This window comes from Manihot esculenta, chromosome 1 (assembly GCF_001659605.2).
Source record: "Manihot esculenta cultivar AM560-2 chromosome 1, M.esculenta_v8, whole genome shotgun sequence".
NCBI classification, from domain to species: domain Eukaryota; kingdom Viridiplantae; phylum Streptophyta; class Magnoliopsida; order Malpighiales; family Euphorbiaceae; genus Manihot; species Manihot esculenta.
Genome location: NC_035161.2, coordinates 42,837,486 through 42,861,654, shown reverse-complemented (window position 1 = coordinate 42,861,654; position 24,169 = coordinate 42,837,486). Strand labels below are relative to the sequence as shown.

General features: G+C 33.3%; 2 protein-coding genes and 1 pseudogene across 2 annotated transcripts; 1 reads left to right on the top strand and 2 right to left on the bottom strand.

Annotated features, from left to right (window-relative positions):
• The first annotated feature begins 4,777 nt into the window (after positions 1–4,777).
• LOC110616922 (protein VASCULAR ASSOCIATED DEATH 1, chloroplastic) lies at positions 4,778–13,962 on the top strand. The gene is made up of 19 exons (XM_043950148.1): positions 4,778–5,127; positions 5,996–6,055; positions 6,970–7,020; positions 7,246–7,311; positions 7,425–7,520; positions 7,663–7,764; positions 8,247–8,344; positions 8,430–8,623; positions 9,137–9,177; positions 9,321–9,408; positions 9,506–9,592; positions 9,724–9,778; positions 11,477–11,543; positions 11,704–11,803; positions 12,702–12,763; positions 12,850–12,892; positions 13,009–13,310; positions 13,389–13,779; positions 13,844–13,962. Exons 1-18 carry the CDS (start codon positions 4,942–4,944, stop codon positions 13,638–13,640), a joined length of 1,950 nt encoding a protein of 649 aa, XP_043806083.1. The 5' UTR covers positions 4,778–4,941; the 3' UTR covers positions 13,641–13,779; positions 13,844–13,962.
• A 2,263-nt stretch (positions 13,963–16,225) lies between these two features.
• Positions 16,226–17,402, bottom strand: LOC110601893 (phospholipase A(1) DAD1, chloroplastic). The gene has a single exon (XM_021739286.2). The coding sequence runs from the start codon at positions 17,366–17,368 to the stop codon at positions 16,280–16,282; it is 1,089 nt and encodes a 362-aa protein (XP_021594978.2). The 5' UTR covers positions 17,369–17,402; the 3' UTR covers positions 16,226–16,279.
• A 4,427-nt stretch (positions 17,403–21,829) lies between these two features.
• On the bottom strand, positions 21,830–22,943 carry LOC110617422 (annotated as a pseudogene).
• Between the last annotated feature and the right edge of the window lie 1,226 nt (positions 22,944–24,169).

The window sequence follows — 24,169 nt, the reverse complement described above, 5'->3', positions numbered from 1 at the left end:
TCCCTGTATTTTTAGAAACCTATTAAAACGTCCTTATGTTTTCTCTCCGTCAACGAAATTGTCCTTCTGTCTATTTTTGCAATTAAAAATATAGTAAAATACTAAATTACCCCCAATTATTTTTCTCCTCCTCCTCCTTCCTTTTCTTCTTCATTAATTCTTCTTCCTTTTGCTTCTTCTTCTTCTGCTTCTTCTTCTTCTGCTTCTTCTTCTTCTGCTTCTTCTTCTTCTTCTGCTTCTTCTTCTTCTGCTTCTTCTCCTTCTTCTTCTTCTTCTTCTGTTTTTTATCCTTCTTCTTCTGCTTCTTCTCCTTTTTCTTCTTTTTCTTCTTTATCTTCTTCTTCTTCTTCTCATTCTTCTAATTCTTCTTCTTCTTCTTTTTCTTCTTTTTCTTCTTTCTCTCCTTCTTCTTCTTCTTCTCCTTCTTCTCCTTCTTCTTCTTTTTCTTCTTTCTCTTCTTCTTCTTCTTCTTCTTCTTCTTCTTCTTCTTCTTCTTCTTCTTCTTCTTCTTCTTCTTCTTCTTCTTCTTCTTCTTCTTCTTCTTCGGAGGAGGAGGAGGAGGAGGAGGAGGAGGAGAAAGAGGAAAGAAAAGATAGGGACTATTTTGTTGATAAAAAGAAACAATAAGGATGTTTTAATAGATCTGAGAAAAGATAGGGACTATTTCATTGACAAAAAGAAACAATAAGGACGTTTTAATATATTTCTAAAAATATAGAGAGGGACGATTTCGTTGACAGAAAGAAACGATGATGAGGGACTATTTCGTTGACTTAAATAAATGATAAGGATGTTTAATAGATGTGAGAAAAGATAGGGACTATTTCATTGATGGAAAAAAATAATAAGGACGTTTTAATAGATATGAAAAAAGATAAAAATATTTTAATAGATTTTTGAAAATGTAAGGACTAACTTGTTAATAATTACAATATACAAGGACTAAATAAATGGTTTTATTTGAGGGTAAAATTGGATTTTAAAAATTTTCTCTCTCCTCCTTTATCTAATTTTAACGGAAAATAGGACGGAAGGACTATTTCGTTGACGGAAATAAAACATAAGGACGTTTTAATAGGTTTCTAAAAATACAGGGACTGATTTGTTAATAATGGCAATACCCAGGGACTAAATTATAAATCACCCTTTTTTTTATAATCATGTTTGGGATTATATCAGATGTAACAAGATGTATAGTAGGCTTGCTATGAGCTCCAACGACTTTAATTCGATCTGAACCCTAGCGCCGGTAACGGTCCGGTTTTCAGGTCGTTACAACTACTATACTCACTGCATCTGTCCAAAACATTTTCAGCCCATCATGTAGCCTCATGCTTCTTGCTCGCTCATTCAATGTTTTGTTCATCCTTTCAGCAATCCCATTCTGTCTTAACTTGCCAAGAACTGTTCTGGTGCACCTGATTCCCTCATCAGCATAGAACTTTTTGAATTCTATATAGAACTTCTTGAATTCTATAAAATCATACTCTTCTCTATTATCAGACCTTTGACATTTGATCTTTAACCCACTCTGATTTTCAACTTCAGCCTTCCACCTTTTAAAAGTGGCAAACATATCTAATTTGTGTTTCAGAAAGTAAACCCATACCTTCCTACTAAAGTTATCAATGAAGGTAACATAGTATCTTAAACCACTAAGGGAAGAAAATAGGGATGGCCTCTACATGTCTGTATGTACTAGTTCTAACCATTCTGCCTTTGATTCTTTGGTAGCCTTTGTGAAATTGGCCCATTTCTGCTTTTCCAGAACACAACTCTCACATAGACCCATATCAACAAATTTCAACCCTTGCAGATACCCTTCGAAGCTAGCATCTTCATCTCCTTCTCACTCATGTGTCCAAGCTTGTTGTGCCACAAACTTGAACTCGATGTACTGTCAACTGCATCAATCATGTTCAAACATCCTGCAGTTGTGTATAAAGTTTCAAATTTTGTGCCCCGTGCTATCACCATAACTCCTTTCACAATTTTTCAAGAACTCTCCTTGAATACTGTTTTGTAACTCGTACTGTCCTACTGGCCAATAGAGATCAAATTTTTCTTTAAGTCAGAAATATACCTGACATCTTGCAGCTTCTACTTACCCCCATCTAAGGTCTAGATATACACATCCCCTTTTCAGCAATCTCTAAAGCTTTATTATCAGCAAGATACACCTTCCCATAATTTTCGGACTTGAAATTATGGAATAATTGTCTACTTGGAGAAGAATGGAATAATGCACCTGAATCAAGTATCCATAAGTCAATCGGACTGTCCACACTAAGAATTAAAGCATCAACAATGTCATCTGCAAAATATACAGAATCATCTCTTCATGAGACTTGTTCTTTTGACTTTTCTTCTTCTTAGGTTTAAGGCAGTCCTTTTTAAAGTATCATTTTTAACCACAACCCCAACAAACAACCTCGTTTCTGCCATGAGACTTCCCCGCCCCTTTGACTTCAATCGACCATATTTACCATGGCCTCCCTTCAACTTGCTTTTGCCCCTACCCTCAAAACTGAGTGCATTACTAGATGAATCTTCGATTTTTCTTTTGTGAATGCTCTTGCTCATTACAACATCCCGGACTTCATCAAACTTTAACTTCTTAGACCCACATGAACTACTAATTGTGGAAACAAAAATATCCCACGACTCAGGTAGATAGGACAATAAAATTAGGGCTTTAAACTCATCATTAAGATTAATTTTGACAAAACTTAATCGATTGATAATCATATTAAATTTATTAATATGATCCATGACAGATCCACTTTCAGACATTTTCAAATTTAACAAATGACACATCACATATACCTTGTTAACGGCCGACAATTTTCTCATATATGTTCGCCAGAGCCACCAACAATCATGCAGTTATTGTCTCCTTAACAATATTGAAGGCAATGTTTATTGCTAACATCAAACTGATCAACCCTAGTGCTTTCCGATCTTTTAAACCCCAAACCTCATGTTTATAGTTTCTGACTTCTCCCCTAACAGAGGTTCATGGAGATTATTCTTATACAGATAATCTTCAATTTGCATCTTCTAAAAATCAAAATCGGTTCCATTGAACTTCTCAATTTGAACCTTCGGACTTTTCATCATTTTTTCATATTGTTGTGATACGAATCAAAAAATCTGATACCAGTTATTAAGAATTGAACAATCACACAATTTAAAAAATAAGTATGAAAAAAAAATTAATACACAAATTTAACATGGTTCATCAATTTAGTTACGTTTATCGGCGGTTAAGATTTTTAAATAAAATATATTATAAAAATATTATATATTTATATTTTTAAGAAAAATAAAAAAAAATTAATTTTAAAAAATAATTAAACTCTACATCTTATCAGTACGAGCGTAGGGAAATAAAAATACCCAAAATTAAATATTCAGTTTCACTTTATTTCGGGAGATATAGTGAACATAATTATCAGAAAAGGTATTGGACTACGGACAAACCGATTTGACCAAAAATTATATGACGTTTTGATTCGATTTATGTAAAAAAAATATGTATTTAATAAAATCGATAAGCTGACCGGTGAGCGAACAAAATATTCATACTAAATCAAATCGCTATCCTCTGATTGAAAAGAAAATTGCATTTATAGGTACCACAGGAGTTGATACTGTGTACCCCTAGATGCAGTCATTGGCTTTTACAATGTGAACCAACTCTTTCACACGTGTTATTTTTCTCACCTAAAAAAATTAATATAAAAAAAACTAATAATTATATGCTACAGCTTACTATTATAATGAAAAAATAACTACCATTTTCATAATTAATATTATTAATACTTTTCTTTAATAGTTAAATTGTATTATTGCATTATTTTACTTTATTATTTATGTAAAGTAAAAATGTACATAATTTTTTTTATTAATGCAAAGTACATTACATGCTGAAGTGTATAAAAGGAGATCAGAACCAAAGCTAAATTTATATTATTTTAATATAGTAACATTCATTTTTTTATTTATTATAAAATTTTAATTTTAAATTTTTCTTTAATATTATCACTTAAAAATTTCAAATTATTATTTAGAAATATTTGTATATAACTTTATATCAACAATTATTTATAAAAACAAAAGCATCAATTATAATAAAAAAATGATTATTAATTTTATAAATTGATTTAATAATAAACCAGTTAAATCCATGTTTGACTCTAATTGAACATTATTTTATAATCCTGTGCGATAACTAATTTATTTAAAAATTTTGAATATAGAATTAAAAAAATTTAAACTAAATTAAATTAAAATCCATCTTAAATAAAAAAAATTAAATTGAAATTGACTCACGTGAAAATAATAATTATTCATTTATTTTATAATTTTTTATATTTATTATTATTATTATTTTATATTATAATTATTATAATCGTATTTTATTTTATTTTATTTTTAGTAAATTTTTTAAAATATTTTGTAATTTTAATAAAATTTAATATTTGTAAATTGAATATAATTAAAAAAATTAATAATTTTTTTTAATATGTATAAAAAAATAAAAATTATGGGCAGATAAAATAGTAATAATAATTTTTAATAATTTTTATTTTTAATTTTGCATGAACAAATAACAAGGGATTAATCATGATCAACTTGTCTCACTCGAACGGCTTAGATTCCATGGCATTTCTTTACCTTAACGGCAGGTGATGGGTGAAGTCATAGAAGTCACAGACCGCTGCATATAAAGCCACGTGTTAAAAGGTCAACATCCCACAATAAGACTTCGCTGTGCAAACATTGACTGCAACGGCGACTTAAACCGACTATTCCACCGCTTGTCCGCTGTCAAAAAAGCTTGGAACACCGAACACCTCAACCACCTCTCACTATCTCTTCGATCAAAATTTCATTTGCTTTTTGCCCAGGCTCTTCAGTTCTGGAATCAAATCCTCCATGGCAGTGGTCTCAGGAACCGCAGAGGGGATCGATCCACTGCAAATGGAGCCCTCTGCTTCAAAATCTACTTCTGAATTGCCCACCACATCGTCTTCCTCATCTCTCTCATCCGCTGCCGACACTCCTGATCTCACTGACCCATCCAATTCTTCTCCAAACCCTAACCGCGACGGCGATATTCAGGTACTTCTTCTTCAATTGGACGTAGTCGAGTTTTCTATGTGTTCTTCTCTAGCAGTTGGTTGTGTGTTTAAGTTTTAATCTAATTACAAAATTTAAATTAGATTCTTTAAGTTAGCTGCAATTCCTTCTTTATTTGTTAATCTAGTTTTACGATGAGAAGAGGTTGCACATTATCAGATTTTTGTCTGCCATTTCAGATATGAGAAGAGCACATTCAAGATGATTAACATTTTATGAAGCAAAATGGGGGACAACTAAAGCACTAGGGACTTGTTTGGTTAGATAGGAATTGAATAGCATTCTTTTATATTTTGAATTTGTATAATAATATTTTTAAAAATATTTACTTCATATGATAATGGGCATATTTTAAAATTTAACATAAAAATAAAAGTACGAAATTACTATTTCTTTCCGTGATATTCCATATTTAAATTTAAATAAAATCTTTGAATAACTCTTTATGTTGTCCCATTTAATACTGGGTTACTTTGACGCTCTCTCTAAATCATAAAGGCCTCTGTTGATTCTTTAATAATCCTATTAATATGTTATATAATTATGAAATATGGTTAGTTTGGCATGCTTGTCAATTCCTTTCCTAGAAAGGAGTAATTCGGTTGAATATAAGAATACCTTGATCCATTGGTTTTATGTCTATGGTTGCATTATATTTGCTATTATTGGTATGAAACAGAGATGCTTTCAGATCTCAAAACTCATAAAAATAGATGGGAGTAGCCTGTACCACAACTTCTATCAAAACTTCCTTGCGAGCATTTGACCGAGCTTTTCCTTCCGACTTCTGACCATCTTCCGTTACCTGAGCTTGGACAATAATTTTCTCTTGTTTTTGCTCTTCGTACAGCCATTGGCATTATTGAGGAGTGAAGAGTATCGACAACTTTTCCGTCTTCCATCTGAGGAAGTAAGTGATTTTAGTCTATGGATGATAATATTATCCAACTTTTTTTTTCCCTTGCAATTGAGTGGGATTGCTTAACTTAAATTTATCCATTTTGCTCTGTTGAATTTGCACTTAGCTGGAAAATTGTGGAGTATTAAAAAGAACTTTATAACGGGTAAAATCCATTAATCGATTTGAATTGAGATCTATGAATATCTGAAGGTTCGTGGTATTTTAGAAGAACTAGGTATTCTCCTTTTAATGGTAGCAATATTAAGGAGTTGCCATGATTATTTGCTCTTAAGTTGCTTCTTTCGAAATAGTAAATGATTCTGTTAAGCCAAAAAGGAAAAGAAAAAAAAGGGGAAGAAGTATAGTGTGCGTGTGTGTGCAGATGTGATAGTTTGCTGTCTGTCATATTAAAACCATTATAACATCTGCACTGTGGGGTGAATTGCTTATTTAATTTTAATGCCCTTAATTTTATTTTTGCTTTAGATCATGTTGTTTTTGTGAATATATGCATATTGAACTTACTGTACACATTGAGATGTGTAAATATGTATAATGGTTCTCAAGCTTAACGAGTTTCTATTCTACCACTATGTCTTCAATTGAATGCATCTGCCTCTCAATTTTCTAAGAAGGGTGCATCTAGAATAAGCTCAACCTCATATGAAAACGAGTTTAACGATTGTTATCTCAAATATTTATACCTAGATTTGTATAAAATTTTTAAATGTGCATATATTGAATGCATGAAGTTAAATGTAAATATTTAGTCCAATAGTTATTAAGCTAATTTTCATATGAGGTTGAGTTTACGGCAACTGCACCCCTCTTAGAATGCATTTGACTTAACAGTTCTGAAGGATTTTCTTTGTTCTTCTGAAGACTTGTCTAATATTTTCAATTTTTCTCTCTTTTTCTTATAGGCGCTTGTACAGGACTTTAATTGTGCGTTCCAAGAAAGTATTCTTCTTCAGGTAATTCTAATCATATTTATTTATTTTTTGGGGTGGGGTACACTATTTTACTGGACAACTTGCTTTATCTTCTGCATCTCAACTTTTAAGTAAGGACGGACAAACTGGGTTAATGATGGCATACTGAGGTTGTGCTTCAACTTTTGCCCTTCTTTTAACTTGTATGGTGAGAGGCTAACTATGTTTCCTAAAATTTATGCATTAACTAGTTATTTCATACTGCAGGGGCACATGTATCTTTTTACACATTATATTTGTTTTTACTCCAACATATTTGGATTTGAGACAAAGGTGAGTTTGAACATCGACTATATTTCTACTTACTTTTGACTGGTCTATGTGCTTTTATAGGTTCTATTATCACTTTATAATTACTGCATCCTTTTTATGAGTTTGCGCTCCAGAAAATAATTCCCTTCATTGAAATTACAAGTGTGAAAAGGGCCAAGACAGCTGGAATATTCCCTAATGCAATAGAAATTTTTGCCGGAGGAAGAAAGGTACTGCCTTATCCAGTGTATGTGTCCTTGGTATTACATTTTGAATGGCATGCCTTGAAGAAAAACAAAGTGGCTTGAAAGCTTTTCGCGTTGCTTATTCAGTTACATCTGCAATATCTAAATCCAGTTACTCATTTGGCAGTACTTCTTTGCGTCATTCCTATCCCGTGATGAAGCTTTCAAACTCATCAATGATGGGTGGTTGCAGCATTGCAATGGTGCCAAAGCAATAACAGAACATCAGGTGTTATAATCTTTGACAATTTCTCATATTCTTTTATGGTAGTACATTTATTGATAGATTCAAATGGAAAGGAGCTGTACCAAAGTACTCCACAATTAAACAAACGACCACCAACGTAGGAACAAATAAAAAATCAAACTTGTCCATCAACATAGGAACAAATAAATCAAACATTGGACTGCAAAGATTAGAGCCACAAAGTTATGCAAATGTGTCATGTGGAATGAACAAGAACATGAATGAATGCAAATAGCTAGTTGCACTTTGTAAAACACACACTCTCTCTCCAATTTCTTCAGCTGAGAAATTAGAGTATCACACTCGGTGAATCAATCTGATTTCATGAAGGCCGCATTTCTGTGAATATGAGTGAACATTAAGCACTATATAGTTATTGCATGAATTTTTCTTCTTTGCATAATTGGGCAATGAACCTTGTAGTAAATGTTGAGCCTTTTTTTAATTAAATTATCTTACATCAGGAATCAATATCTGGATCTAATTGCCAAGATAATGGACTTGTTGCAATTGAAAAGGTGGATAGCTTCAAAGAAATCAATGAATTGGATTCCAGTGCCAGGTATTTTACGAGCTATATAATATCTATATTTTTTCTATTTGTCTTGAAGAATTTATGATAGGTCAACTGCATTCGTGTGATTCAGGGATATGGATGCTCCTCCTTCAAATGACTATCAGCTTTCACCCCCTTCCCTTGTTGAGAATGACAGAGTCTCGGTAACACTTACAGAGATGCAAGATACTGTGGAACAGGATGTTGAACCAGTTGGATGCATAGAGACTTCTTCTTCAGTGAAAACTTGGACATGGAATGAGGAAGAAACTGATGCACCTGAGAGTTAGTCAAATTTTTCCTATAACTTTCAACTGTGACTTCCATTGTTTTCTTATAACTTGCTGGATCATTTTTTTTTTTCATGTTTATATTGTTATCATCATGATTATGGAGAATATAATTCTTCTTCATTCTCTAGTTTGCTTTATTGTTTCTTCAGTAATGAAAAAGGTTGGAAATTGCATCAAGAATTTTGTAGAGTTGATCTTTAGACCTATGGGATTTTTTAGTTTGTGGTGGAGGTTTGAAAATCGAGAAGACAGACTTTGAAGGGAGATTGTAGTCTCTCATAGAAATGGTGGGATGAGCATTCTGTGATACAGCTTTGGATATGGATCATGGGTTGTGTAGCTAGGTTCCATTTAAAGCATAGATTTTACTTCTTGGGGTATTGATTGATACTGAGAGTGTTAGATGATATTGTGTGTAAGCCTACTTTTTTTGTTTTTATATGTCACATTTTACCTCATTATAGGTTGTTTCTGATAGTCTGAACTGCCTGTTTCTGATGTGCAGTTCAAAAATCTTATACAAGAGTAGGGGAAACAAAATTTCCGGTATTGTAGCATTTGTGTGCTATCACTTTTATTTCTAATTGTACTTGATATAGTTACTAGTAATTCAATACCAGTTGGCATTCTGTTTTTCTTTTTTTTTTTTTTTTGTTTGCTGAAATTTTACTTTGTTTCGTGGACTTCAGATAAAGGTAGAGGAGTTTTTTAGCTTGTTCTTTTCAGATGATGCTATAAATTTTGTTGAATCTTTCCATAAGAGATGTGGAGATAAAGGTAATGTGCATGCTTTTCATGAGTATGGTAGATATCCTGTAAAATGCAACTTTCTTTTGCATCTTTAGTTGGTCAAGTAAACTTTGTAATTTTTCAGAATTCAGGTGCTCTTTGTGGTGCCCACTGGAGAAGTCCGGGCATACTCGTGATGTGTCATTTCAACATCCTATAAAACTTTATTTTGGTATGGACGTGCATTACCTGTTTGTTTATTGTCAACTCTAAATTTAAGTTTTGGTTTATGTGGATTGAATACTCTTTTTTTTTACATGAACTGAGTGTTTGCACATCAATTATTTTTGCTCCTCCACACAGGTGCAAAATTTGGCAGCTGCCAGGAAGTTCAGAAATTTCAAATATATAAGAACAGGTTCCTTTTTGTTGCGTTGCGGCATGTATTTGTTTTGAAGATTTTGTTGTTTCATTCTTTTGTTTCATCGGCCTATGTTTCTTAAATGGAAGTAGAGGTGCAGTACGATAGGGAAAAACTCTTAATGGTGCAAAGGCAGCATCTTCCTTTTATGGTTTGGATTAGGTTTTCTGAACCATTGAAGTGGTCATTTGTCTTACTGCCGCCTGAAGTTGAGACTGTTGTGCTCCTGACTACAAAAGAGCTTATCTTGTTTCACTTAACTACTGGATATTCAGACAATGGGTTTTTTTAAATGTCAATTCCTATGCTTATTTATGACTTGAGTAGCTGGCACGTTTTGATATACGATTAGTAGAAGTTTTTGCATAATTTGATGGCACGAAAGGTTTATTAATGAGCATTTAACATGTTATAGTAAAGAATCCTTGAAAGATTTTAATGTCACCGTCTCTTTTGTATGAGAAGATTGAGTGGGATCCTCAATGACTCTAATTGCGTGTGTTAATTCTTCTAAATTGTGCATTTTTATATCCAGTGGAAGTGATGATTCTTAAATTGATGACCATGGCAATTTGGTTGTCCGTCGTGGTGGTATATGAATAATGTTGCTGTAGTTAGATGCTTTGGGTTTAGTTGTTCAGAGACAAAAACGTATTGGCTCTTGGGATTAGCTAATAGGTCACATGGTTTATAAATTCAGCTATTAATTTTGAACTCTTTGCCCACAACAATGCAAAACCTACACTTGAAAATTCAGAGACGAGGTTTTCTCTATACCTTGAGAATATGCTGATAGTTTGTGTATTGCCACTTTTGGGCCAAGTCACTTGCAGTGCCATTACTGATCATATGCTGTACATGGACCTTGAGCACATCTTAATACTTCCTGTACTGCCACTTTTTGGCTGAGTTACTTGCAATGCCATCACCTGCCGTGTATGCATATTAACTCCACAGCTAATGTTTAGCATTAATATATTGTGTTGGTTGATGTAAAATTGGTTGAATTGAAATTGTGGGGGAAAATTCTGCTAGTTTGCATCGTCGTTTTCTGGACTAGGTATATGGTATGACTACTTTGTTCTTCTGCAACCACAGGAATAGGGATGGTGATGAGATATCAGCATGTGTTCAAGTATTTGCTACAAACTAATTTCTTCAGTTGTATTGTTGTCATTTATCTGTAGTCCCATACTAAAGCAATTTAAGAAGAAATGTAACACGGGAAAGGAATGATAATATACCAAATAAAAAGTTAACATCATTATTGTGCTTTAAATTCATTGATAGGATTAACTTATTATCAAGGAATGAGCCGTGAATAAGACCCTATTTATAATAAATATCTCATAATTAGGATCGAGTTCTATGGGCCTACCTGCTTAGATTTTGGAAAATACCGATAAATCCCAAGTAGCAAAACTGCAGTTCCGAAATGGGAAACAAAATGAACATAAATATATAGAAATTGGTGAGAAAATCCAAAATGATCTTTTCAAGCATAGAAATTGAAGAGGTTATTTCCTCTTCAAGCATAATTTTTTTTCACAATTATAATTGAATTGAAAAAGAGATCTTTGACATCTTGTCATCTTCATCAATTGGCATCTGTAATATTTTTAGGTGTCATGTGCGTCATGATTTATCCTGTTTATTTCCACTGCTTTATGATCTTCTGTTCTTTGGTTTTACCAGCCATTTGGTTATTGAGACATCACAAGAAATCAGTGACGTACCTTATGGAGATTATTTTCGCGTTCAGGTACAATCATTTACCGAGTCATTGTGACACATACTGAATGAATATAAGATTTTGGCTTCCCCTACTTTTCAGTATCCTTTTCAATATAATGCATTTGATTAACTGAAACATTCTGAAGAACTAGTGGAATTCTGACATATTATTGTATATGGTGTAATAGGGGCTATGGGACGTAGCTAAAGATGGTCATGGTTCAAATGAAGGCTGTATTCTGCAGATACATGTGGATGTGGCATTCAGCAAGAGAACTGTTTTCAAAGGTTAGGTTTCTTTTTTTAAAAAAAAAGAAAAACTTTTTTTTTATTACCTGTTTATTGATATGGATGATCTTCGATAACTTGGTGCATAATTTTCATTCAAAATTTATTGAATTATTATGTGCTTTTCTTTCCCTGATGATTATCCTTCTCTATTTCTCAATTGTGCGTCAAATGTGCTTGTACAAAATATATTTATGTGATGTGGCTGCTTTAGACATTACAAATTTGAGGAATCTGTAAAAACTGCTATTTTATTTTGTATGGTCATCATCGGTAAGTGTCTAAAAGGGATTTGGAACTATATTATTCGATGAAAAAGGACCGGAAGTCAACTCCTAAAAATGAGAAGTCTAAACAGTTTTCAACCTCATGTCTATAAAAAAATTTGAAACTTTAGCAGGGGTGACAGTTTTTAGCCGCATCTTTCAATTGGCACACTGTTGTTATTCATCGTTGTATTTGATTTGTTCAAAACTATAGATTGAAACATTTTTCTGTAAATGTTCAAGCATCTGTTCTTTCATTATAACAGTACAAGTACCAGGGGGAGAACTTTCATAATGAGCAAATTTTTTCTTTTACTTCATCTTAATAGCTACGAAATATATAATCTTTTGGGGTGAAGCTAGCATTTCAGGATAGAAGGGCCATTTTAAGACTGAAAATCTTAGTTGAAGCTTAAGATGTTGACCAGATATGATCTGTTTATTGGCATGTGTATGGAATATGAACCCAGCAGCATGATATGCATGCTTCATGTAATTTGCCACTGGTATATCTTTTTGTTTAATCTGCATTCTTTTTTGTATGGTTTATTTTATTGCTGGGTCTTGGTGTGCACACACCTGTAAACATGAAATGGTTGTGACTTTTGGTAAGCATCTCCGCACTTGTACAGGGAAAATAGTGCAATCTACCTTGGAAGAGTGTCGGGAAGCTTATGCAGTGTGGATAAATACGGTACTTGTCATTTCTCTAGGCGTTAAGTTGTTGAAATTTCTCTTTATTTTGGTTGGACTATGTGGTGAGTTTGTATATTCTTTCAGGCACATGAACTGTTGAAGCAGAAGAACCTTGAAAGACGAGAAGGTTGAAAGGGCAAAGTTTAATTTGAACAAGCTTCTAATGTGCTTGATGTTTTGTGTTATTGGGAGTATTGAAGAGAATGCTATCACTAACTTCTGATAATGTTGTCACTTGTGCAGAAGTTCCCTATACTAGGGTGATTCAGAATGGGGAAGTGAATTTGGAAAGAGAAGTGAAGACTGTGGAAGCCTCGGAAAGGTCAGCAAGCCAGTTAAATGAGCATGGAAGGAGGACAGCTGTGTCTGGTTCGTTGGATGTTAAGGAAGGGTTTGGTAACCTCGTGCGACGAAACTTCATGAATGCTACATCAGTTGCATCTCTGTTAGGAGAATATGTGACAAAATTCTGTACATATTTGAAAAGTCAGAGCCAAATTACCCTGATCTTAGTTGTTGCATTTGCCGTTATCTTCCTGATGCAGGTATGCAAATTACATCACCACGTCTTATCATGATGAGATGAGGGTTCTGTTAATCTCACGTTTTCATGTTATTCGTAGGTGAGCATAGTTGTCTTATTGAACAGACCGCAAAATGTAAATGTGGGTCCGCCGGGACAGTATTATATAGGTGGCATGGGTGGTGGAATAGGCGGAAGACCAGCTGAAGATGTGGCTTGGTTGGAGAAGCGGATGCACCACCTCAAGGGTGAGATGTATATGGTTGAGGCGCAACTGGAAAGGTTGCGGCATGAGCACAATTGGTTGAAAGTCCAGTTGGAAGACCTAGATGGTCTTAGAAAGCGTAAATAACCAAATTTGTACAGATCGCAATTTCTTGTTTTTTCTTTTTCATTTTTTTTTTTACCCGTGAAATTTTTCTGGTTCTATATTTGGACAGTTTTACAGTAAATAAATGACATCAGGAGTCCAACAATCTCTCTCTCATTTGATATATATATATATATATATATATATATATATATATATATATATATATATATATATATATATATATATATATATATATATATATACAGAGAGTGAGAAACTCTGTCAAATTTGATGATGAAGTCGCAGTCTATGATGACCCTAGTGCTGATTGAATTAAAATTCATTGATTCAGATGTTTATTAGTTTTATGCAAGTGGCATAGCCTGGGGGTTGTTCCATTTTGTAATTTTTCACTATTAACACTCTATTTAGACGAGGGTGAGGGTGAGGGTAAACAAAGATAAGGAGAGGTGAGTAACTTATGTTCCCTTGTTTGGGAAGGGGTGAGGGGCAAAGAGGGGTAAGCCTCAAATTTTCTTACACCCCAATTTGGGGTGTGGGGAGGGGAGGGGAGGGGAAGTTGTTTCTCTTCTTTTTTTTTCTCACTTCTTATTCTTTTCCTTTACCTCTTTACAAACATAAAATATATATCTATATATATAGTATTTCTCTTTATTTTTTATTAATTCATTACATTTCGAAAGAGGAGGAAGATGAGAAAGATGAAAAAGATGGGAGTATTTAGCTTTAAACGATGCGATGATATTGTTTTTTTAGACCATCTCTAATTCTGTGCATTATTTTTTTGCACTATTTTAATGTTTTGCACTAAAATAGTGCAGTATTATCTCTAATTTTTTGTATTGTTTTTAATATCAAAAAGAATATTTTATTTATATTTTTCTCTCTTTTTAATATTATATTATTTATTTTACTTTAATTTTATTTATATATTTCTCTCAAAAAATTTATATAATTTTATATATTCACTTTAAATATTTATATATTTTATATTTTCATTCAATATTCAAATATTTAATTATTATATAAATAAACAAATAAAAATATATTAATTATAAAAATGTATTAATTAAATAATAATTATAAAAAAACATTAATTAAAAATTAATTATAAACATATAATATTCTATATAATATATTATAAATAAATTAATTTATTTATATTATTCTATATAATATATTATAAATAAATTAATTTATTATAAATATTATTTATAATTGTAAATATATTAATTTAAATTAAATTTTAATAATTATAAAAATATAAAATAAATTAAAAATATAATAAATTATGAGAAAAAAATTAAATTTAAATGAAAATATATATAAATTTTGAATTATATTATAAATTAAAAAAATAAAAAAAAAAATAAATTTTAAATTATATTATAAATTAAAAAAAAAGAAGAAAATGATTGCTATATTGGAGGTAGAATTTGGCGCAGTATTGGAGATGGCCTCGCTTATTGGTTCATGGAAAAATTTAAGAATTGATGTCCGCTATTTTCTCATATTCTTTAAAGTTTACTTTCAGATATGAAATTAATATTATTTGTGAAAAATAATTTATAGTTAGAAAAATTTTAGAAAATCTGAAAAATGACTTTAAAAATTAACTCTTTTAAAAAGTTATTTTGATAAGAATATATTTTTTATTTATTAATTTATTTAGATGTTTAAGTAGTATTGTGGAGAATTTGATTTAAATTAAAATAATTAATTAAATTAAATTAAAATTTCAGTTCAGTTTAATTTTTAAAAAAATTAATTTAATTAATTTAGTTCAATTTTAAAAATATTATACTTAATTTGTAAGTCAATATACGTGGAAAATATTATTTATAATTGTATGGCATGGTAATTATAAGAGTTCAGTTTCAAATTTGTGACTCTGTATTGTTTTAATTTTTTATTTTTTAAATTTAATGTAAAAAATTTATTTTAATTAAAAAGATCTGAACCATTTAATAACCAACTATAAATTCATAACCTAACCCTCAAAAACCTAACACTCATTTTCTTTAATCGGTTGTTCTCTCCGACTTCCCATCTGCCGTTTTTTCCTCTACTAAATCTGCTATTGTTTTTGAAGTTGTGGAAAGGGAGCCTGAGGGTCCATAATTGTGGAAAATAAAAATGAAGAGTGTTAATATATAAAAGGAGGGATAGAGACATATATATATATATATATGTGGAAAGTGGAAACACAGAGATTGCGGCTGCATTTTATTTTATAGTTATAGAAAGTTGTAAACTCTGATTTACTGAAGATTCTGGACAATAGAGAGATTTTGTTTTTGTTTTTCAAAACAATGGATATGCAAAAGGATTTAACCAAATCTAAGCTAGCTATTAGATATATACATAAGCTTGAGAGTAAAAAGAAAAAAAGATATGCGATAGGGTGGGTTTTGGAATTTTGTGGTGGAAACCTATCTCAAATAGTATTTATATACTTGTCCTTGGACAGAGACATTCATCGATTACAATATTTTCTTAAAATTCTTCCTTTTCCTTTATGTATATCTAACCAAAAAATAAAACACTGCTGCCTTGTCAACAAAATCTTCACTATTCTAATTATATATGAATCTCATTAATTATATCATGTCTATGTTAAATATCTACACTTTTGCCTTCTAATTACTTTCAATTCATCATCTCATTAATCCCAACTTTTCTCTCTCATGTTTATTTAGCATTTTCTTTGCAGTCGTTTTGAATGGACACGTGGAGCTCACAAATCCGTTAACCAACTCTAGATATGTGCTCAGCTCGTGACACGTCGCAACATCTCTTTTACTTAGACTCTTGCTGCTCAGCCGCAACTCTCGTCCAACATCAGCATACACCCATTCTGTGCTTTCCACGCTCTTCTGCAGCCAGCTTGGCACTCCTGCCACCCGGACAGCCTGGCTTTCCGACACATCATTGTTGTCAATCACAAATCCTGGTACTTTTGTAATGAGATCATCTGAGTTCACTATTCGTAGTATCTTTGTCCCTCTATTTTCTAGCTGGAATCTGAAGCTTCTGTTTCCTACACGTGGCCCACCGAACGAAATTACTGTCACCATTGCTGCATTTCCACAACTACACTTTATATCGTAAGCTGTTAATGTAGCTAGTGCCGCACCCAAACTGTGACCCGTGATGGTGAAACTCAGCGGCTCATCACCGTACATTTCCAGGACTCTCTCTACCTCCCCCCTCACCATATTTTGTAAACTGGGACCCGTCCCTCTGCATGATGTGTAGAGGCTCAAAAATCCGCTCTCTACCATGGGAGCTTTACTTTCCTCAATACCATCCGATAAACAACTTAGCTTCACTCGTAAATTCTCAACCCATTCTAAGCATGTAGCGGTTCCCCTGTAAGCAATAACCACGTCGCGGCGGCCGAGTCTAGTGATCACTTCCTTGTCTTGGCAAACGGCCACGTATCCAATCCAGCTGGATTGGGTTGACGCCCAGCTGGGAGCTCTGTCAACCCAATGAGGAAATTGTATCCCGCATGTGGCACGAAGATTTTTGGTCATGCGATAGCCGGTCTCGCCTATTCCGGTCTTAGCCAAGAGTGAGTTTCTGGAGAATTTAGAGGTGGCATAAGTAGGAGAAGAAGGGTCGAAGTCAAAGGAGCGATAGGCCGCTTCAACAAATTGACCGTAACGTAAAATCTCACTTCGCAGATTATCATCAAGCGGGTCAAGCAAGCCCTCCCAGTTGTTGATTCCTTGATATTCCATCCATTTCTTGCCAAGTTTGGCAGAGTTACTGGTGATAGCGCAAAGGACATGGGGCGAGTACTGGCTGTTGGGCTGCTGGGAATATGTGAGAACTGGAAATTTGGAACTAAGAAATCTCCGAAACAAAGGGGTAGGGAAGTGAAGTGGCAGGTGTTTTGAAGCAGAAGGTGAGGTGCATGGCCTAGCAATTCCAAGTGGAAGCCTCATTTTGTAATTAAGGTGGTGGGTGGTTGGAGGCTTCTAATTTGCTGCTTCATTTGGCAGGACTATATGCCGACATTTATAGGAAGATGATAGAGTGTAAATTATGCAAGGACGATAGGTATAGAGGGAGATGAGTGGAGGGCGGTGCATGCACGACACTGATATATACTCATCATATAATTAGCAATGGAAGTAAGGAAGAAATATAGATCGATGACTGGGATCATTACGGAAGGAAAGGTGGGGAAGATCTATTGTTTTGTCTGTTATTTTATTTTATTTAAGGATTGATTTGATTGCATAAAAAATAACAGGAAAAACGGCTACAGTCCTCGATCTTTTTTTAATAAACTGCGGTCACTCCTCGATCTTATTGAAAGGGTCTTCACATCCACATATAATTTCCTTTATAATCACAAGATATAGGATGATTGGACAACAAAACTTATGTTGAAGAAGAAGATATTGACTTGGGACCCCATTACCAAAACATTTTAGGAAATGACAAATTTGTCTTTCCGACCAATATAACGAAGCGTGTTTTCTGGCACGTGCACTTCACAGGGCCCGCTTCCCTCTTTTCTTTTATCTCACCTTTGTATTGTTACCTACCTATGAGACTTAGCCGAATTACTGAAGCCCATAGCCCAGCCAAATTTTCACTCCAGCACTTAAGATGCAACTTTTCTTTTTTGGGGATCAAGCTAAGCCAACAAGGCAAAGCAGGAAGTGACACTCACAATGAAATACCTCATTATCGAACTTGAAATGTGGTAATGTTTTCCTCGTGCATTTCTCCCCCAGGTCTCCAAAGAAAAGGTGAGAAATTGGGTTTGGATATTCCAAAGATATTGTTGGTGGCCTCTTTGGTTATAATCTTAATAAGGTAATAATCTAGAGAATTCTACCTCTGGCATGGTATTATAAGAAATGAAGGGCAGGAAAGCCATGTCCTTGCACATCCATTTCTCTAGGTACGTTAGCAGCAGAAGCTCATCAAGTGATCAATCTGTCTCTAATAATGGAATGGAGCATACCAGCATCCGCAGTGTTTTTTTTACCGCACACATATATAAAGGTAGTGGACTGGAATATCTGATATTACTTATTTGCGGGTAAAGGGGTGGGGGATTTCACACACTGTATTTGGAGAAGAATATATGTTTTCCTTTGATAAGAGAAGTTTTCTCTTTTTAGAATTGGAAATTAATATCTGAAGCTTCCTAGCCAAAGAAAATTCCTCACAAACTATGTCTTGAGGTTTTGTTTCCCATGTGGTAAGTAGTATCCTTTGCACTGTTACTGCTGTCATATCTTTGTCCCTGTCTCATGGAATAGAGTTTTAAAATATCAATTTTATTTGTCTGGCTTAAAATTATTCTTTAATTCTTATTAAAATGTGGGTGGTATTTTATACAAATTTATCTTCATAATAATAACAAATAGTTTAGGAATTAATTTATCTTCATAATAATAATAATAATAATAATAATAATGCTCAAGCACACAATCAGTCCAGACAAAACATATATAGGCCCCAAAAAGAAAATATCCTAATACAATATGGGCATGAGCCAAAGGTTTTCCTTTGCAGCGCTGCATCAATTACTGCGTCCAACCAGAAGAACCAACTCATGTTTTTTCTTTTTTCTTTTTTCTTTTTTCTTTTTTCTTTTTTGTCAAAGTTATAAAGAGATGAGATGGGATTGACACTTACCACCATACAGACCAAAATACGTACTCTACTTGGTGTGGCTTCATAATAAACGCAGGTAATGAATCATATTTATTTATTTATTTCTAGAATTTTTCCTAAAGCAAAAAATTCAAGAAAGGTTTCTTGAAAAGTATTTTCAATAAATAATATTTTAATTTATTAATTAATCCAATCCATATATACTAACTAAATAAACTATTAGCCCACCATTTTAATATTTCAACCAAATTTAATAATATTTTTAAATCTACAAGTAAAAGATAAAAAATTTATCAATAATTTTTTTAAATGATAAATATTTTAATTCCCGAGCATGAAAAATTATATTACATTTGTACTAGAAAGATAAACCTACAATTATTTTCACATTAATTAAGAAAATAAAATTATTGTAATTAAAATAATAAATTTTATATTATATTTTTTTAATATTTAGTTATGAGTAAAAATATTTTTTAATCAGATAAAATTAAATTAAATTTATTTCACCATCGAATAAAAATGTATATAGAAATTTAAGTAGACTTATTTTGAAAAGAAAATGCACGGGATTCACATATCATTTTCTTGGAATGAAGGAATAATTAAGTGTTTGGTAAGAATTATGTTTGTTCTAGGCTTAGGTATGGTATTGGCAGTCCGTTAGGCTTCTCCTACAGGCTGTGGTGTGGGGCTGGCCTCCCTATCATTAGGTGGGGTGTAGAGATCTTATGGATGGATCATGTGTTTGCTTCTCTGCGTGCTATGTATCTTTGATGCCGCCAACACTCTACTTCTCCACCTGCCTATTAAGCTTATAGGGTCAATTTGGGTTTTTTTTTTTTTTTTTTTTTTGTTTAAACTAGGGCTTAAGCTTTTCTTCTCAATGCAATATCTTTTTTTTTTTAAATATACATATGTAAGAAGGGATTGAGAAATAAGAGGTGAGCGAGCAAAGGATAATTAATAAATATATGATGTAATTGAAATTAGTTGAATCAGGAAAAGGTATTTTGTTAGTATGAACGGCTGTAAGGCGAAATGATAATGTGGTGGAAAGTGGAAGGGACATCTCCTTCAGCCATAGGTGAACAGATTTGATTTAGACATGTGATCTTCCGAATTCAAAGGCTAGTGAACTGATGATTGGGGAGAGAGGACTTCAGCCCCGCTCAATGCCAATTCATATCTTTGAAGCCGCATTTTTTGCCTCCTATTTTCTTGCATTTGGCCTTTTTCTGCTCTGATTTTTCCTTCATTTCTCTTCTCAAAATATCAACGCATCATATTTTATCTTAGCTGCTTCACTTGAGCTTGGCTCACTCTATACACCAATAAAAAAAAAAATTAAAAAAAAAATCATCCAACTCTCTTTCTCTCTCTCCATTTATCCATCTCTTCCCTAACAATCTATCATTTTCTTCCTTTCTTGATCTCTCTTAATATTTTTCTTACGCACTCATTTTTCATCTCCTTCTGCACGTACTTCTTTTTACCATGTAGTATTGGCAATGAATTCATCTATTTTCACGGGACGTTTCTTTTATACTTCATTTGCAACTATTTATTTTATAAATAAATAAATAAATAAATAAATTTTTGTAAAATGGCAAATCCATTATTATAAAATTTTTATTTCAAATAAAATTTAAAAATAAAGTTATAGAAAATGGTGGGGCACGTTGATTCTATCAATATAGTGACATTGTCATATCTCATCTAGTCATCCATATATTCTTAAAATATCTCATCTAGTTATATCTCATTTATTCATTCATATACCATTTAAGTTTGATTTGGGTCCAACTAAAACAAGCTTAATAATTTTTTAATTTATTTTCAGTTGATTCAAATATGAATCAAGACATATAAGAGTGCCCTTCATAAAAAAGACGTATAAAACTCACTTTTTTAATATCTCTTCGATTATATGATAGATCGGATTTATCTAATAATTTCTGTTTTTTTTAATTGAATTTAAATCAAACTGAAATTGCACTAAAAATTTTTACTAATATTTTTTAAAAATTAGAATAGTTGGTAACAGAATTATCAATAGGCCTAGTCTTTTTTCTTTCCCTCAAATATAGAAGATCATCCATTTAACCAGTTAAGAGAGCATAGTCAAGGCCATACTTAGAAATAGTCACACTTTTATATATTTTATTTAACAACACCATTTAAAATTGCATAATCCAGTTACCCAAAAATGGTGGTTGAGAATGAGTTCCCGAACAACACCACTTCATCGTATTGGAAGGATTTTATTAGGTATTAAAAAAAAAAGAAATAACTGTATTCAATTTCTGGACGGTGGAAGCTTGCAAGGATGTCAAAAAGAAACTGAATTTAAAGTCACGCATGGGAGACCCATATCTCACGGCTGGACAAACAAATCCTACGTATTTGAACCTGAGGAACATCCCAATTAATTGGCCTGTACTTTACATTCTGATTTAACTTCTTCATGGGAATCTCGTTAATATTGTGTTATTAATTACAGTATCTAAAGAAGAATGATGGATTGCCTAAAACCTTAGCTAGTTACTTAGATGTTTTTGTTATCTGGCATGGTCACTGAGAACCCTCTTTTGCTGTGGCTCTGAACGGACAGGAGGAACTCACAAATCCATTCACCAAGTGCAGGTAGGTTTTGAGCTCATGACAAGTAGCAACATTGACGCTATTTATGTATGGACAGTCCTTGCTACTGAGTTTCAGCTCTCTCCCAACCTCCGCATAAGCCAACTGCGTTTCCTCAACCCTTTTCTGAATCCATTTAGGGAGGCCTGCAATGTGCAGATACTCCTCGTTATTTGCTACCTCACTGTCTCCGTCGACTACAAACCCAGGTACTTTTGTTATTAGGTCATCAGAGTTAACTATGCGTAGAATGTTTATGCCTTGTTTCTCCACAAGTTGGCGAAAATTACGGTTTCCTACACGTGGACCGCCGAAGGAAACGACAGTCACTAGTGGTGAGCATTTGAAGGTTGCTTTGATGTCATAGGCAGACAGAATAGCCAGGGCAGCGCCCAAGCTATGGCCTGTCATGGTCAAGCGAAGAGGCTCCTTGCCGTAAGTTTTAAGAATTCTTTTGATCTCTTCACGAACCATTTCTTGTAGGCTTGGGCTCATTGTGGTTCTAGAAGTGTAAAGGCTCAAAAATCCGCCTTCCACCATTGGTCCCTGCCTTTTAGGAGTCCTGTCAGAATCTACTTCGGGGAGGCGAGCCAAGGTGGCCCGTAGATTTTCTAGCCACTCTAGGCAAGTAGCAGTGCCTCTGAAAGCTATTACCACGTCTCTTCGTCCTAGCCTCGCGATCTCATCTTTGTCCTGACACACGGCCACGTAGCCAATCCAACTAGACTGAGTAGACACCCAGCTGTTCGTTTTTTCTATCCAGCATGGAAGTTTGACACCACACGTAGCACGGAGGTGTTTGGTTACGCGATAACCAGTTCCAGGCAAACTCGATCTCTCCAGTAATGTGCTTTTGGGGAATCGGCAGGCGGCATAGGTGGGTGAAGAAGTATCAAAATCGAAGGAATTATATGCGGCTTCAACAAAACCTCCATATCGAAGAATCTCAGTACGTAAATTATCATCAAGAGGATCCAGCAAACCTTCCCAGTTTCTAATACCTTGATATTCCATCCATCTATTGCCCAGCTTAACAGGCGTGTGGGTTATGCCTGGGAACCATGAGGGCATTGCTATGGGCTGCTTGGTATTGAGTCTTATGGGTTGATGAGTATGAGTGAGGGTACAGGACTGTGTTGATGAGGATGGTGGAGAGAGTGTGCATGGCGATCCTAAAGAGAGCCTCATTTTTAAATTATTAGACTCCCCGTATAAGGAGCAACGGAAGGGGGGCCGAAGTAATTGGGAAGAGAGTAGTTGAATAATTGTTATGTCTCTCCCTGAGGAGATTGGAAAGGCTCTTTATAGGGCAGAGAAGTGTGAGAAGCGGCCATTGTAGTATTCGAAGAACCAAAAGGTAGAGATTGACAGTTTGATGAAGGAGACATTATCCGGTAATACCGATGTTCCACGTAAGCAATGGAATACTACATAGAATGATAAATCAATAAAAATTTGATAAATATAATTTATAATTAAACTACAAAAAAAATAATAACTAACTACTATCTTCTTTTTAAAGAAAAGTTTTATTATTTTCACATAAAAGTTAATTTGTGAATATTGGGTGTAATTAATAAATAAATAAATAATTTAAGACAATAAAATTAATTTAAATATTTTTTTTATTTATGTTCAATCAAAATAGTCTTCATAATTTTGAAATGATAAAGCTTTACAAAAGAGGTATAAGCATGTTATTTATTTTACAAAAATATTGACTTTGGTAGCTTGGTAGGTGAGTTGCGATTCAGCTGTGTCTTGTAATAACACACAACTGGCATTCTTAGACTTGACCCTCGATTTTGGACTTTAATCGATGATTTAGTGTTAAATGGTGTGATCTAATAAATTCCTGGTTGATTTGATTTTGGGCCCACCAATTCCTACTATCCTGGGAAATCAAGATTCAAGCCATTACATCTTTATATTTGTAATTCATATTTTTAGGTATAATTCAAATATTAATTATATATATATATTGAATGGAAACATTATTTGATTGGAAATTATTAAAAAGAAAAATGAGGACGAATAAAAAGAGGGTGGTCAAAGCTGCAAGGCATTACTTTTTGTAGTAATAAGAAAAAGGCCTTGGAATATAACCTTTGTCGGTCTGACCAATATATAATAATAATAATAATAAGGGGAAGATTTGTCGGCATTGCCAAAACAACAACTCCTCTTGTTCAGTTTGTGAAGTGAATTATCCCATCATAAGCTTTATTATTTGGCTCTATTTTTCATATAATTGTTAC